We start from the raw sequence: 17,696 nt of genomic DNA on the forward strand, positions 1-17,696 counted from the left end.
GCCAGGCTGAAAAGGGTTTCTTCAATGATCTCGACACCTCAGTGTGGATATCAGAAATAAATGGTAGGCCCCAACATGGAGATTGAGAATGTACTGTTTTCTTTTGGGACAAACGTCCTGCCTCTCAGTAGGCCAGTTGATATTGAACTTGGCCACGTCACGAGTTAAAACCTCCACAAGCTCCTCGTAGGCAGGAGAGTGAGGTGGCGTATCCTCAACTTCTCCTGCATAGATACTGGGCACATCCAAATCCTTAAAGCTGGATAGCTGGATAACTCTTACTCCAGGGAGAAGAAACCACAGCGCATCCAGAGAGAGCGCTAGATCCAAATTCAAACACACATCATGAAAGACCACACAGTTTTCATTAATGTCCATCAGGTCTCTCAGACTGGGGTGAATCCTTAAATACATCACATACAGATGAAACAACTCTACTGAGTGCCCTTTTTTAAAGAGATTTTAAAAAACTGCAGCATGAATTTGTGCAGGTAAGTAATGTACACTTAAGTATTGTGCACTGCACACAGAACCCATCATTTAACCCCATCAAGGAAGGGTTATTTTTCCCCCGGTATGGTGGTGAAAGGTTTATTATCTCCAGCCCTATATGTCAGGATACCCCTCATTAAAGCCTTGAAGGCCTGTTACCTAATTGATGCAGGGTCTGTGAAAGGATGGATTCACCATTCAAGAAGATTCTTCCCTTGCTCTCTTGCAAGAGAGGACATAGCCTGTGATGTGGACGAAGTGCTTTGGCTAGATCCAGCTATAGGCTAATAAGAGATTTTGTCTGTGTGTGTTTTAAATCACGCTTTCGTTGTGTCAGTAGTTCAAACAGAATCAGATTGTATGAACCATCTGCTTGCCATACGGTGTCAAATTTTTGAATGAAGTGTTTTGTTTGGCAAAAGAGCTGAGGTGTTCAGCTACTTGTGTTTGTGGATGTTTGAATTGTGTGTAATGTTTTGACAAAATAAGCTTTTAAAATCCTGCAAAAAAAAAAAAAAAAAGTAATAATAATAATAATTATATATATATATATATATATATATATATATATATATATATATATATATATATATATATATATATATATATATATATATATATATATATATATATATATATATATATATATATATATATATATATATATATATATATATATATATATATATATATATATAAAAAGTGCCATCAAGGCTCTTTTAAGCCAACTGAAACACTGGGCAAAATATTTGTGTGAGACCATAATATTATGATGGAGAGCCTCAGTCCTGCAGAGTTCAACTCTAACCCTGATAAAACTCACCTGCCTGTAACTTTCTAGTAACCCTTCAGACCATGATTAGCTTGTTCAGGTGTGTTTGATAAGGGTTGAAGCAAAACTATGCAGGACTGTGGCTCTCCAGGATCGACTTTCACCACTCCTGATATAATGCTTTCCGTTAATATATAAAAAATATTATTTCTGATAAAAAAAAGAAAAGAAAGATAACTTTCAGAAGACACTCAAAAAAGGAACATGTCTATGACAGAACTATGGCATTACTAGAGTCTCCATCTTATGTGAGTCTAAATGATTTTATAACACTTTTCTTAAGTAGGCCAACTATTCAAAACGTTTTAATGGGGTAAAAACTGAGTCACAGGACTAATTGTTATACGGAACTATGTTTGCACAGCGGATGTAGTCTACCCGAGCGGATCAAACTGTAACACACAGGCGACTGCCAAGAGCAGGAAGTACATCTTTTCCACTGATCTCAGCTCTGCTTTTCCTCATGAAATAGCAAATTAAGCACTTTGTTTCAGTTGTCATGCTGTAAAAGGTAAGCACAAATTGGCCGAACACCCTTTGTGATAGTTGTCGCTTTTGAAACAGGATTAATACTGCAGCTAACCAGCTAGCTTGCAAGTAATGTGCTAATTTGTCTGACACCGTCATTCTCCAAGGAAAATGAAATGCTTTTGATTCCTTTTGTTTATTTGTAAATTCATGTTTCTAGCAGCTAACTTCCTTGTCAGCAGCAGTTTTAAAAAAGTAGAAAAGAAAAGGGCAGTTTATTCGCTTTTCAAACAATCTTAAACTAAATAATTAAATTACATATTGTTAAAAAAAATAGTTTAAATTCAACCTTTGTCCAAGGTACATGTAAAAAGTAATATTGTCTAAAAATATTGTAAGGAATTGGCTAAATTCTTTCACCTTCACTCTCTCCACGGAAAGTGAGATGCTTTTGGTTTCCTTTTTGCCTCAGTTATGAAAATCATGTAACGTTTTGCGTAATAATTCTTTGTCTGTTTCTCGTTCATTCGTCTAAGAAGCAACTAACTTTCTTGTCAGCAGCAGTTTATTTTTTCAAAATGTAGGAAAAAAGGGCAGTTCTTCACAGTTGAATTGCTTTTCTTAATCACAACAAACCTAAACTAGATCATTAATTATTTATATAGTTTTAATTAAATTAAACTCTGGTCCAAAAGCTCCATGGTACATGTAAAGAATAACATGGTACATGTCTAAAAATATTACATTAAGGATTTCCATGAACATACATTTTCCGCATATATTATATGTTCCTTTGGAGTGGATGTGGATGACCACCTCAATAAAGTGTGTTCTGTTTACAGGTCAAAGGCATGCACTCCATAGTCAATGAAAAAAGCGGGAACCGTAGACTCAGACCACACTAATGCTGATGATCAGGTATTTTCATCAATGGTACTGTCATTAGGGTCTAAATAGGAATTATTCGACATGGTGTGTTAATGATCTGCTTTCTATTCCTGCCTTATATCATCTTCTCATAAGCCCAAGAATGGCATCTGGAATGCAAGAGAAACAGTACACACCATCTTTGCTCAGTTTTTTCATCTATAACCCTAAGTTTGGACCACGTGAGGGGGAGGTAAGTAGTCTAAACAATATTGTTTTTGCATAACTCTTCTGCATAGTGTTGTTTTATTCTTCACAGTTAGGCTGATATAGAATCTGAGGCCACAGAAAGCGTAAAAGTGTAATGTTCTCATCTCAGTGTAACACATTTAAAATCCTTTTAAAAGTTTAAATCATTACACACGTACTCAAGATAATTCAAATTGACCACAGCAAATGTTTACAAAATGCATTTGGGCTTGAGTTATCTGAAAAGTGAAAAGGTAGAAGTCATGTTTTGGTTATTATATGTTAATCATATGTTTATAGAGCTGTTATTGTGCTTTGTAGGAGGAAAAGAAAATTTTGTTTTACCACCCCATCGAAATAGAGAAGAACGAAAAGATTCGCAATGTTGGACTCTGTGAGGCCATCGTTCAGTTCACCAGGTTAGCACTTTACTAATAATGCCATGAAGAGTGGTGAACAACTTTTATTAAATGAAAGGCAGACATGATTGACAGAGATTTTCTTATTTACAGAACCTTCTGTCCAACCAAACCAGCCAAATCCCTCCACACTCAGAAGAACAGACAGTTTTTCCATGAGCCGGAGGATCATTTCTGGATGGTTATGGTACATCTATCAGTGTTGTAGAGATTTAGCGAGAGGTGGTTTTAATATTGAGTGACATGGCATCTGACGCACAAAAGCCAAGTGATGTGTCACTTAAAACTTGTGACATGTGTCACTGACATAGTCGCAAATCACTAACACTGAGTCGCGGAACAAGTCGCATTATGTTGTGACAGCTCCAGTAGTGACTGACAGATGAGTTGAGCAGCTATACTGATGTAATTTTGATAATTCTAGGAAGGACATGAAATAAATCTATTATGGGTCACTACGAATAACAAATTACTGTAAACCTTTATTTTTGCATGATGCTGCAGGCATGATGGTAGGTGTCAGTGTAAGTGTAACACTGGCCAGCGCAAGATTCTCATCTAACTTTTTTTTATGGAATTATGTAATAAATTAAACTCATTTTTGTTGTAATTAATTCCACAATGTAATTAATCATGTTAAACAGCAAATCTATTGGCACATCACAAGTTTTAGTGACACATGCCACTACCCACTTGCATGTACAGCATGTGCCAATGGATAGTGGTATGTGTCACTAAAACTAACTTGTCTCTTTATGTTGTGGCACCTCCAGTATAACACCTGCATCTGTCTGCCGGAGTCTAATGCAGATTATGTAACACATGCACTTAACTGCAGAATATATATATATTTTTTATTTAATTAATAATTTTCTGTCAAACATGATTTATTACATTGCTGAGTTAATTTGTACAACAAAAATAGATTTGATTTATTACATAAAATAATTTTTTAAAATATTGAAGCTATACTGAGGAAGGTCCTGCGTGACTAATGCACTGAGCACATTTTTTTGCATTTGTATAAATAGTCAATTTTTGGATGCGTAACAAATGTTTTTCAAGAAATTGAGTTCTTGTGCTGGCCAGTGTTAAAATATCACTAAATTAGGCTATGTATTTAGGATTTTGTCAAAATTACATCAGTAGCTACTCAACTCATTTGTCTGTCACTACCGGAGGTGTCACAACATGCATACTGCGACATGTTCCGCTGTGTCAGTGTTTTGCAACTATGTCAGTGGCACATGCCAAAGAAGACCGGATGTGCCAATAAGCATAGCGTCATGTGCCATTGGCTTCTGTGCCATGTCACTTAATGATAAAACTGCTACTGGATTTAGTTTCAATTTAAAAGCCAAACAAAAGAACTTGGAATAAAATCAAACTAGCCTGACACAGTGCAGCTGAAGTATGTATTAAGCAGCTTTTGAATTCCTCTGTCAAGGTTGTACGGAATCCAATGGTGGAAAAACCCAACAAAGATGGTAAACCACCCACTGTAGAATACCAAGAGGAAGAGATTATTGTAAGTAATATGTGGAATGTTAGTTACACACACCATTGTAACTCACATTAAAAAGATTAATGTTTAGACTAGAGTCAGTATTTAAAAAAAATAAAACTTTTATTCATCAAGGATGCACACAACTGATCTAAAGTGACATTAAATACCTTTACATTGTTAAAAAAAAACAATTGCAAATAAATGCTGTTTGATTTTTCTATTAATCACAAAACTTAATTGTATCATGGTTTCTTCAAATATTTTATTTATTTATAGTTTATTTTAATAGGGACAGATACAGTAAACATAGATAATCTTCTTTATGCAATCCCATGCCAGTATCAAAGTGTTTATAGCCAAAGGCTAATTTGCAACACCTGTCCATAGAAGAGCTTTTTGTATTAAGATATTACACTAAATGCAAATGAAAAAGAGAGAAACAATACATTGAATAAAAAAAAATCAACTGTTTTAAACATACATATAGAGCCTATTAGAAGCAAATTAGAGAGAGTGGCTACTGAATATTCAGCTTACAATTAACTAAAATATGAATTTACGTTTTTAAAATGTAGAATATTTCACAGTTATATTTCACTGTATTATTAATTAAATAAATGCTGCATTGGTGAGTATAAGAGATTTCTTTCATTGAAAACATTGAAAAAATCGTACTGACTACATTTTACGTTGTTCTTTTAGACTTTGTTGTAGTGTAGACTAAGTTGTTCCCGTCTTTTGTTTTCTAGGATTCAGTTTATGGGTCTGTATTACAACAGTGCTACAGCATGTATAAGGTAAACACTGTTCAATCTATTAATCACTTTTTTTTTGTTGCTTTCTCTTTAATGCAAACAGTGGATGTTTCTAACAGTTTTTTGTTGTTGATCTTTAGCTCTTCAACGGCACATTCAGCAGGGCATTTGAGGCTGGTGGAGTAGAACTGCTTACCCAAAAGCTTGAAAAGTTCTTTTACAGGGTAAATAAAGTATTAATTAAGAGAACTCAATCCTTCAATCAGATAAAAGGTAGACGGTATGTACCTCTTAAAAGGGACAACCATCAATTTTTGTGCTCTTTAGTTTCTTTATAGTCATACTGTTGTCCTGCCATGTGAGCTTGTTTGCTAGACTTCGCAAGGACATCACTGATAATTTGACTTTTAAAATAAAATTCCTGCAGATAAGCAAAGAGAAAATCTGCAATAGTTCAAAATTTTGCGGATGTGTGATGCTTTATTTCTGGTGTCAGATTCAACATATTTGCAAATGGACAATGCAAGGCATATAATATATATGAACAGGAGGCCCAACAATCTCATTTGTCCATGTTTGTCTTATTAGTTCTTCGGTTCAGATTTCCTTGCTGAGGGCATCATGCTTACTCACCTGTCTAAATAATTCAGCTTGGGTCAAGGGAAACCCTCCGCGTCACCCCTCCCTAACCCATGCTGTGCCCTGAAGCTCTCAGTGAAAGTGCAATTTGTGCCTTAGGTTAAATGTCACTGACTGCTGTGCAAAGTCACACCAGAGTTGCATCTCAGCACGTCAAGTTGTCAGATTACATTACGTCAGCCTTATCAGGGACGCTTTGGTAATTTCATCCATGTTTGCGGTCATAGAGTTGTTGTACAGTTTCTTTTGGACCTGATACTGTACTGTTCTTATCTATACTGTTTTTTTCTTTTATCTGGTAATTATGGAATTATACATTAATTATATACAGTAATTTTTTTTTTTTTTTAATTACATAAAAAAAAAAATGTAATTTGTGGTTGTCTTCTCTGTCTTAGTACCTGCAGACGCTTCATCTCCAGTCGTGTGACCTGCTGGATGTGTTTGGGGGAATCAGCTTTTTCCCTCTGGACAAGATGACCTACCTGAAGATCCAATCTTTTGTCAATAGAGTAGAAGAGAGCCTGAGTCTGGTCAAATACACAGCCTTCCTGTACAACGATCAGCTGATCTGGTGAATGTCAATCTATACACTCCAAACAAGTGCCCCTATTATGCTTTTTCAAATATTACCTTTCATGGTTTGTGAATGTAGAATGTCTGCAAGGTTTTAAACATCAAAGTGCACAGCAAATAAAGTTATTCTCCTAAAAGAAAGAATCGATTCTGAACTGCTGAAATTAATGGTCAGCAATTCCAGTCTCACCTCCAATTGCATAACTACTTAACAATGTAACACATTTGCATAATGCCAGCATGTGGTTTTCATTTGCTCTCGGCGAATAACGTCTACTTTGACCCGTCCTCAAACACTGCTCTGATTCAGCTCTGTGAATCCACTTTGCATGCACTTCAAAAAATGATGGTCATGCTGGAACTGATATGGAAAAACCGACACCATCGTTCGTATCACTGCGTATCAAATGCTGAGGAAGCATCCAGAGCTGAAATTCAGATATGGTATTAGTCGTTTAGTTTCCATTACGTGCTGTAAGCGGTAGACCAATCACAACAGATTTGGCCACCTGACCAATCAGAGCAGAGTAGACTCTCGGAAAGGAGGGGTTTCGAGAGACTGAATCTTCAAACGAACCATTTTCAATTCTTTGAGAAATTAGGTGACGTATAATGTATATTATGAAAAAATACATAGTGTCACCTTGGATACATATAAACCTATTGTTGGAGAACTCCAAAACTAATTAGGAACCTTTAAAATGGCTTAATAGGGGCACTTTAAATGGATATTTCACCCTAAAATAAAACCTCTTTTAATCACCCTTATATCGTTCCAAAACTAAATGACTTTATTTCTTCTGTGGAATACAAAAGAGGATATTTAGCAGAATGTTCACGCTGCTCTTTTCCATACATTGAAAGTGGATCATGATAAGGGGCTGTCAAGCACTAAAAAGGACAAAAGAGCCATATTTGAATATGTCAGTATTCAAATCACACATTTGAGATTTGTTTAGGTGGACTATACCTTTACTTTAAAAAGAATTTTCCCTGAAACCTTTATAAACATCAGTCCTACAGCAATTGTGTGACATGAATGAGGGTTTAGTGCTGTAGAGGATATGAAGTATGAAAGAGATGAGACTGCAGGGACAGCCAAAGCTTCTTAATCACAAACTGTCTGGCACAGGGATCCAGATAGACTTAAAATATGACTTTTAATCCTCTTTGTTAAATTCACATCATGACTTTCATATCTTGTTTTCAAAAACTGCTTTCACAGAAGTGCCCGTCTTTTAGCCTATTAAATGTTGTTTGTCTTATTACCAGTTTAAGTGAAAGCGTCTCATTGATAACGTATTACCAGATACCAAGTTTTGTAAGACATAAGATATTTAAACAGAATTATAATATATCTGAGTTTTAGTCTTACGTTTCTGTGCTGTATTTTGTAGGAGTGGTCTAGAGCAGGACGACATGCGCATTCTCTACAAATACCTGACGACCTCGCTGTTCCCGCGGCACACTGAACCTGAGGTGAGACATGGATAGAAAGGCCATTTTAGTTTCCCTTTTAACCCGACATTGTCTAAAACTGTTTATACGGTAGGCACTAGGGGTGCATTTCAATGTGTTAAAACTAAATTGTAATCTTAATATAATTTGTTTGTCTTTTTGACAAACAAAAATTTGTTTGTTGTTTGCCTCCTGTTTGTCTTTTTATCAAGTTATTTTATTCGCAAATAGTATCATATGTGTGAATTGTTATACACTACTGTTCAAAAGTTTAGGCTCAACTTCTTTTATGCTTGAAAAGTCTATTATGCTCACCAAGCCTGCATTTATTTAATCAAAGTAAAAGCTGTAATATTCTGAAATATAATTGCAATTTTATATTAATTAATTTTATATTCATAGTTTTCTATATAAATATATTTTAAAATGTATTTTATTCCTGTTATCACATGATCCTTTAGAAGTTTAAAAGAACAGCATTTATTTGAATTTCAATAGCTTTTGTAACAAGATAATGTCTTTATTGTCACTTTTGTTCAATTTAATATGTCCATGCTGAATAAAAGTATACATTTCTCTTTTTTTTTTAAACCTGTCCTGCAAACTTACTTGGACAATAGTGTGCATTTAAATTAATTTTATAATTAAATTAAACATCTGAAAAATTCACACACATGATACTACAGCAAATCCAACTGATGTTTCTTGTCTCTGGCCTGTTAGTATAATCGTTTGTGCCTTACTGTATGTATACTGAGTTGTAAATCTACTAACCTTATGTATGAAATTATTTAGCTATTCTAAAATTCTGTTGAATATATAGTAGGAGGATACAATGTAACTGATGTCATGCAGTAATCATTCATTGTATGATTTTTGGAATGTACTCCAAAGTCACGTGCCGTCTACAGCTGTGTTAATTAATTATCTCTTTCTCTCTCTCTGTGTGTGTGTGCGTGTGTGCGTGTGTGCGTGTGTGTGCGTGTGTGTGCGTGTGTGTGCGTGTGTGTGCGTGTGTGTGCGTGTGTGCGCGTGTGTGCGCGTGTGTGCGCGTGTGTGCGCGTGTGTGTGTGTGTGTGTGTGTGTGTGTGTGTGTGTGTGTGTGTGTGTGTGTGTGTGTGTGTGTGTGTGTGTGTAAACATTCGGCAGCTTGCAGGAAGAGACTCTCCACTCAGGCCAGAGGTGGCTGGGAATCTGTTGCACTATGGGAGGCAAGTATCCAAATATTTCCTCCTGAGTTCAGGGCTAGAACAGCAGGCTCTTGGCCTTCTGCCTGTCTGCTTGGGCTCCATGCTTTGGGGACACAAGCAGCCAAGCGCAGCGCTAAGACAACACAGATCAACCAACACTGCTACATATCAGATTGCACAAGGGTAATTTAATTGCTTTGGTGGCAAAGAGAAAACAATGAGCCCAACAGAGTTTACACATGCCCATCTGATTGTTCAACGAGTGGATGATGGCACAATGGGGTCGTGTTCGACTGATAGCAATAAGATTTATAGTAGAGCTGCAACTAACGATTATTTTTTCTGTCGACTAATCTAACGATTATTTTTTCGATTAGTCGACTAATCTAACGATTATTTTTCCAGATTAATCTTATTATTCTTTTTTACTGATTATTGTATTTCAAAGAGGGTAGTGAATTTGTATATTATTTTAACATGAAATCAATGAATGATGACAATATTAATTGTATTTCAGGAAGGGTAGTGTACATAGTATGCCATTTTATAATGAAATATATGAACACAAGAAGCTTTTTAAACATAATATATAATGATACTATTCATCATAAAATGTATACAGAGTAGGCCTAATTAGGAAAAGTTGTTTACTATAATAGTCGAGTATGATTTACTTATTGATTTGTGTCAATAGTAAACGAAAATGCACTTGTATTTATCTGCAAAAGGTTCACATACAGGAGCTTTCAGCATAGTTTTAATATAGTATAACTAGTCGTCTATTTTGAAGATACATGTGCATAAACAACGACTAAAGCTGCCAGAAGTTTTTGCCCAAACTTCAAAGACACATTTAAATGATTAAAGCTAGAGGCATATCTTAACTTTAATGTTACTTTAATCATGCAAACTACCTATATACAGCATGTTATTATGCATATGTGTTTGGGACAGAGCGGAACCAGGTCGCATTAACAGGAGATATATGCAGCCCATAATAAATAAAGGCACGAGACGTACTGGGGTCAGAGAAGAACCATGAGAAGAACCCAGGAAAATGTGACCGTCTGTTGCAATACACGCGTGGCGCGTTCAGCTGCGCGAGAGAACACTGGCAAACACAACAAAACCCACCCATTCGTCACTCAAAACTAGCCCAAAACAAGCCCAATCGCGTTTCGGGGAGGTTCTCCGGTAAACATCGCGTTCGGGGGGTTAAATATGTGTGTTTTTTTTGCTTCAAACCGCGGACATGAGACACAGCCCGCGGCAACAGTGTAGAAGTAGCCCAATTCCGCGGAAAAAAGCGGACTTGGCAACACTGACTGCAGTGTGAAAGTTCCCGCTCTCCACGCGCACAGCTCCTGCTCTGTCACCGCGCGCAGTGTGAAACCGGCATTACAGAGCGAACAAAGCACAGTTTTATTCGGCTTCTGTTTAAAGTACTCCCACACTTTTGAATGTCGCGGTCTGGCTTTATATGATCAATGATCATTTTCACTATGCCCGGGAGCAGAAGCTGCCATTACTCTAGATCTTCTGTTCCATTCTAGAATGTAAATAATGTGCCGCCGACGCGTCGACGCATTTCACGCACGCATTTCACGTCGACGCGTCGTTGCAGCCCTAATTTATAGATAATTCTCCTGAGATCGGTCAAGGAGTGACTGATGAATAATTTTCAGAGTTTCTTTGTTGGTGTGTCTATAGTATGTAATGTGGGTAATGAGAAAGCACTCTTCAGAGGGTTGGCTGTGACTCATGAGGCCCGTTAACAGGACAGTGTTGCTGGTAGCAACTGTTAGGACCAAAAGCTGTGACTTATTCAGAGGCCTTGGAGACAATCACAGATTATTCATCATTTGAAAGAGATATTTGTGGATTGTGGACTACATGTGAATATTTGTATTACAAGTGAAATGTTCAGAATTGTACTGACGTCTTATGTTATGTTATGAAAACAGATTTTTAACTGGACCAGCAAATCTTAAAGATCCAGATGCAAAATTCAGATTTCCTAGGATATATGTGAACACAGAGGACAATTATGAGGAGCTACATTTGATTGTCTACAAGGTGAGAGAAACACTCAAACTTAACTTAGTTACTCTTTATGTAATTGAATTAATGAACTTATCATGATCTTGATTAATTACCTAACATCCACGCTTTTAATTATTTATTATTAATAAATAAATAAACTGGGTTTTGTAAATGATTTAATATAATAATAATAATAATATGTATTATTACATTACATGTTAACCTATTATTGTTGTTTTTGTTAATTCATTTATTACACCTGGGCAAACTGACACAAACACTGAACTAATAAGAGAGACAAAATATTTGCTTATTTGTTCAGTTGCTCGTTCTCATTAAAGGTGATGTTTGTAAATTTAAGTTAAAATCTAGCAACATTGACTCCAATGTCATGGGTTTTCTGTGAAGATCTGAACAGTAAGTGTTCAATAGTCAATATTTTTGTTGCTAGAGGGAAATACACTGTTCTTTAATGAAAAATGCAAGTTCACATTTTACATAAATGTTATTTCTTATCTAGGCAATGAGTGCAGCTGTATGCTTCATGGTAAATGGTAAGTGTCTTTTGAAGCTATTTTAACTCATTTTTTGTGCTTGTTAACGGTTGACCTCATATCAGGAAATAAGTCAAATGGTAACTCTTTCTTCTGTGCCCATAGCGGCAGTGGATTTGAGTCGTGAGTTTTGTGAGCAATTAGACAACCTGGTTGGTCCCCAACTCACCCTACTGGCATCTGACATATGTGAGCAGTACAACGTCAACCGGAGGATATCAGGGTCAGTACTACTCCTGAGCTTTACTTCAAGGCATTGAAAGCCCTTGAACCACACACACTCACCTTTATAAGTTATTATTATTTATTAACATCTGTTAGATAGTGGGGACATTTTATATCTGGTTTAAAAATATTGCTTGCAGCCCTTCAAACTATTGATATGTATGGTGAGCTGTGTAGAGGAATTTACAGTTAAATGAATGAAGACCCGGAGTCGGAGGTATAATAAATAGAATAACATTTTAATGAAGAATAGTTTGCGGTTTCATCTGCAGAAGCCAGCTTTAGGTCTCACAAGGAGTTCTTAGGCCACGCTCCCATACATACAATTTTCCACCACAATTATATTCTTTTCCAAGGTCTAGCTACATCATTACTTCGGGTTAAATGATTCTCACTGACTAAGAGAAAATGAATAATCAAAGTCAATTTCCACACATGGACTGATAGGCAGAAACACACCATATTGCCAAACGTATTGGGACACCCCTCTAAATCATTGAATTCAGGTGTTCCAATCACTTTCGTGGCTACAGGTGTATACAATCAAGCACCTAGGCATGCAGACTGCATCTACAAACATTTGTGAAAGTCCATTGTTGAAATTTCCTCACTATTAAATATTCCACGGTCAACTGTTAGTGGTATAACAAAATGGAAGCAATTGGGTTCAACAGTAACTCAGCCACAAGTGGTAGGCCACGTAAAATCACAGAGCGTGGGTCAGCGCATGCTGATGCCAACTTTACAGTCAATAGCCCCTAACTTCGTGTGGCCTTCAGATTAGCTCAAGAACAGTGCATAGAGAGCGTCATAGAATAGGTTTCCATGGCCGAGCAGCTGCATCCAAGCCTTACATCATCAAGTGCAATGCAAATCATTGGATGCAGTGGTGTAAAGCACGCCGCCACTGGACTCTAGAGCAGTAGAGACGTGTTCTCTGGAGTGAAGAATCACGCTCTGGCAATCCGATGGATGGTTTGGCAGTTGCCAGGAGAACGGTACTTGCCTGACTGCATTTTTCCAAGGGTAAAGTTTGGTGGAGGGGGGATTATGGTGTGGGATTGTTTGTCAGGGGTTGGGCCTGGCCCCTTAGTTCCAGTGAAAGGAACTCTTAATGCTTCAGCATACCACATTTTGGACAATTTCATGCTCCCAACTTTGTGGGAGCAGTTTGGGGATGGCCCCTTCCTGTTTCAACATGACTGCACACCAGTGCACAAAGCAAGTTACTTTTGGCAATATGGTGTTTATCCATTGTTCACGCTGCAGACACTTGGACCCCGGATTTAAGCACGTTGTGACCTTCCAGGTCGTAGAACTGCGTTTCTAGGTGCCAGCTTGTCTGGAACAAAAAATCAGTCAATCTCCGATGTCAGTTGTCCACCTCCAATACTGATCTGTAACAAAGAATTCTAGCCGACATGCATAGATACACAGCGTCTTCAAGGTTGGATATAAAATAAATAAAATATATATTTATAAAATATAATATAAAATAAATATATAAGCAACATATAATTCTATAAGTAAGTAAGTCTCATAAGTCATTCAAATAATTTAATATGTAGAAGGATAAATATTGATTAATACCTTGATTATAATCACTCACAAGATATACATTGAAGCGGCAGTGGATTCCAGAATCCACCCCCTTCAGCTGTCATTGCAACTCTTTCAAATGAGTCCTGCTTCACTGCTCGGACATGCATCAATCTTAAATGACTGGGTCATCCTGTGACACAGGTAACCATTCAGAAATATAGACACGGCTTTCACTCTCATGCATTCTACTGTATCATCTCTCTTCCAGTAGCAGTTACCGGAGCTTATCCATTAATCATATCTAAACGGTGTGTCCTTATCTTACCTGAGCCCTGCGTGGTGCACAGTATTGTTTTGTGTGGTACAATCCCTCATATCAACTTACATGCCACTTATCACACTTTAAGGAAACATAACTGCTTTAATTCTTCCATGCATGTTGCACTAAGAGGGTTGCACTAAGAATACTGAGCTTCATTAATCCTCTCAAAATTGTTGTTGCAGGCCAGAGAAGGAACCTCAGTTTAAATTCATCTACTTCAACCACATGAACTTGGCTGAGAAAAGCACCATCCACATGCGCAAGACGGCCAGTGTGTCCCTCACCTCTGTCCACCCGGACCTCATGAAAATCCTTGGAGACATCAACTGCGATTTTGCACGGTAAGCAGTGCCATTGATTTATTGAAGTCATTGTATGTTTGAATTGCATTTTGTAAAGGTATTTAGTAATAATGCTGGGTACACACTGCACGATTTTCAAAGTCGTCGGCTCGCTGTTCTTCTCACTACACAACTGTCTGGGGTACCATTTAGGTGCTGTTTTGTGCACATTACACGACGGATCGGCAACAGGGGGTCACAAATTACACAACATTTCAATAGGAAGAATCGCTGAGACCTCTGCCTGGTCTACATTTCACAACCAAACACGCGAGAAGTGTTACAGAAAATAATGTAAGATCACGCATGAGATGGGAGTTCTCGCGCAAGACTGGATTTCTTCCTGTTAAAATGATAGCCCGCAAGAAACTTGCGATCCAAGTTATCTGTGCGCTGATTTGCAATGAAAAAGAAGAATACGTTGGAGACTGGTTACTTGCTGATGTTCTGTTGCAGGTCTATGACTCCTCCCTTGAACTTCCCCTCGCCCTGTATCTTGCTCTCTCATTGGCTGTAAGTCATCACCGATGTAATTTCCAGTTAAAACGCAATTCACACTGCTCGGCTCGCTTAACTTTGGCTCGGTTTGCTTTTCCACTGCAGTTTAGTACCACTTCAAAGTGGGCGGATTAATTATAGATTAATTTTTATAGTTGCGCTGCCTCGTAATGAGCCATCCATGCAGTGGAAAATCGCCATAAATGTCTCACAGACAGCGATGTCCACAAAGCTGTTGGTGACTGAAAATCATGGCAAAATTTGTGCAGTGTGTACAAGGCATAAATATAGGGCAAAAAATTAACATGGGCGCAAATAATATTTCACCAGAAAATACACCTCAGTGTTTATTGAGACAGTGGCTCTCAATGACTAATAATTCCATGGTTTAATCGTGTTCGTACGCACATAAGAACTTCCCCCTAAAAGCACACCATTTTTTTTCTTAACCTCATTGTAATGAAGCACATTTCCTGTGTTGACAAAGGTGATTTTTCAGCATCATGAATCTATTTTCAGTGTCACGTGATCCTTCAGAAATCATTCTATTGATTTGCTGCTCAAAACATTTTTGTTTTTTAGTCACCTTCATTTATATATCGCTTTTTACAGTACAGATTGTTTCAAAGCAGCTTCACAGTGATAATAGGAAATTAAGGCAACAAATATTTTGGCTATACAGCAGATCTTGAAGAAAGCCATTGTCCAGCTTGAGTAAGTTTTTGATTGATTCGTTTCCGTTGTAAAAAGCATTAGTTATTAACTTGGGGGCCGCTTTCACAACTGAAAACAGAGAACCTCCAATGCATTCTGGCCGCTCATTTACACGACGACGGCATTTTGGTGGACTGAGAATGAAAATTTTGAAATGGGTTTCAAAGTGCAAGTTTTGAAAACGATACCGTTATCATCTAGTGTAAATTGAAAGTGAATCTGTGAAAACTGTGACGGCATGCACATGTGTATTACATGTTTAGTCCAGTGGTTTTCAAACCTGCCCTGGAGGCAAAATGTGTGCATATGTACGGTTAGTGAATAAAACCCAATGTCTGTGCATGTTTTGTAGGGTGGATGAGGACGAGGAAATCATTGTTAAAGCGATGACAGATTACTGGGTTGTTGGAAAGAAGTCTGATCAGAGGGAGCTGTATGTCATTTTGAACCAGAAGAATGCCAACCTCATTGAAGTGAATGGTATGCTAAGTGATATAATGGTGTGAGATTGTTTAAAGTTTACTAGTTCACTAGTTTAATCACTGTTTTTTTTATGTTCATTTAAAAGTTAGTGTGTTGAAAACTTGACCTAAACGCTCATCAAACTTCTGTTTGTGTTACAGAGGAAGTGAAAAGGCTGTGTGCAACACAATTCAATAATATTTTTTTCTTGGACTGAGGAGATATGATGGGCATGGACTACTTCACTACACTAAAACTGTCAACTGTTCAGGTTTTACTGACAGCATCAGTGTAATGCAATAATTGCATTGTAAAAATGATTTTTCACATCATGCAATTTTTTAGATTTTTATTTAATCTATACTGAAATGTGGTTGCTTCCTTGTAATTAATTATAAAATCTGAATTTTACTGTAATTACCTCTTTTCATTTGTTTGTATGTACATATTGTCATGTTTAAGTATCCATCAGCTATCCTCTCTTTTGTGTTTCATTCCCATTGTTCAGATTTGTTTTATCATTTAGATGCAATTAGGATGCAGTTCAGAATGGGAATCTGTCAAACTATATTTTTTCTCTTATTTTAAATGTCATCATTATTGTGGTTTAACACCCATTACTTAAAAATAAATTTACAATTTCATTAAATGTAGGTTGCTGTTCTTGTTCAAATACACTTCACTGTTAAAATTGTTATATGATCTTGAATAACTTTTCTGTTACACTTAAGTTTTGATATAGATTTCACGCCTCTGACTGCCTCATGCTGATTAAGACGAGGGTTGCATGAAACATATCTGATCCAGATTTTCCTTATTTATTATTATTCCAGCTTTCATGTAGCCTAAAAAGTACTTGATTCTGGTTTATAATAATTTTTATACTTATGATTTAGTGTCACAAGTAATTTGATGATTTATAAGTAGTTAGCCTGCAAAATTAATGTTCTATGATGAAAAAATATTACCTTACATAGCTTGGGAAGAATTATGTGCTAATTGCATCATACAAACAGCCAGAATGTATGATTATATCCGAACATCTGGTCAGGGTCATCCACCTTGACTTTTATCCTCAGCAAGAGGATTAGCATTCTGAATCATTCAAAATCATAACGGACAGAGCAATGTAGCATGTGTGATTTATTTATTTATTTATTTTTGGAACTTAATGGAGAAGAACAGCTGGAACCAAAACCAGAGCAGCTACAGGTAAAACCTCTCAATTAAATTTAGAAACATGCAAAAGAAGTTTATTTTCATATGTACACTACTGTTCAAAAGTTTGAGGGTCAAGTCTCATGTTCACCCAGGCTGCGTTTATACAGAAATGCAATCAAACCAATTATATTTTGAAATGATAACATTTAAATGTGCAATACAAATCTTTAGAATTATCCTTCAGAAATCTTTTTAATGTGCTGATTTGGTGCTCAAAAACATTTCTTATTATCACTGTTTAAAACAGTTGTGCTGCTTAATATTTTTGGGAAAACTGTGAAACTTTCTGGATTCTTTGCATTAAAAAGTTTAAAACAGGAGC

General features: G+C 36.7%; 1 protein-coding gene across 1 annotated transcript; it reads left to right on the forward strand.

The window, feature by feature from the left end:
- The first annotated feature begins 1,695 nt into the window (after positions 1–1,695).
- On the forward strand, positions 1,696–17,696 carry ccz1 (CCZ1 homolog, vacuolar protein trafficking and biogenesis associated). Its single transcript, XM_079801089.1, has 17 exons — positions 1,696–1,835; positions 2,635–2,710; positions 2,816–2,912; positions 3,230–3,327; positions 3,421–3,514; positions 4,775–4,855; positions 5,584–5,631; positions 5,730–5,813; positions 6,627–6,802; positions 8,202–8,283; positions 9,412–9,473; positions 11,417–11,528; positions 12,016–12,049; positions 12,155–12,272; positions 14,321–14,479; positions 16,044–16,171; positions 16,315–17,696. The coding sequence occupies exons 2-17, from the start codon at positions 2,697–2,699 to the stop codon at positions 16,368–16,370; spliced, it is 1,443 nt and encodes a 480-aa protein (XP_079657215.1). The 5' UTR covers positions 1,696–1,835; positions 2,635–2,696; the 3' UTR covers positions 16,371–17,696.

Source organism: Gobio gobio (genome assembly GCF_949357685.1).
Source record: "Gobio gobio genome assembly, chromosome: 20".
NCBI lineage: Eukaryota > Metazoa > Chordata > Actinopteri > Cypriniformes > Gobionidae > Gobio > Gobio gobio.

Excerpts from the sequence above, each read along its gene's own strand:
- ccz1 (XM_079801089.1), top strand. Across the intron at positions 12,273-14,320 it reads GTCAACCGGAGGATATCAGG|GCCAGAGAAGGAACCTCAGT; the intron begins GTCAGTACTACT and ends TTGTTGTTGCAG. Across the intron at positions 14,480-16,043 it reads ATCAACTGCGATTTTGCACG|GGTGGATGAGGACGAGGAAA; the intron begins GTAAGCAGTGCC and ends CATGTTTTGTAG.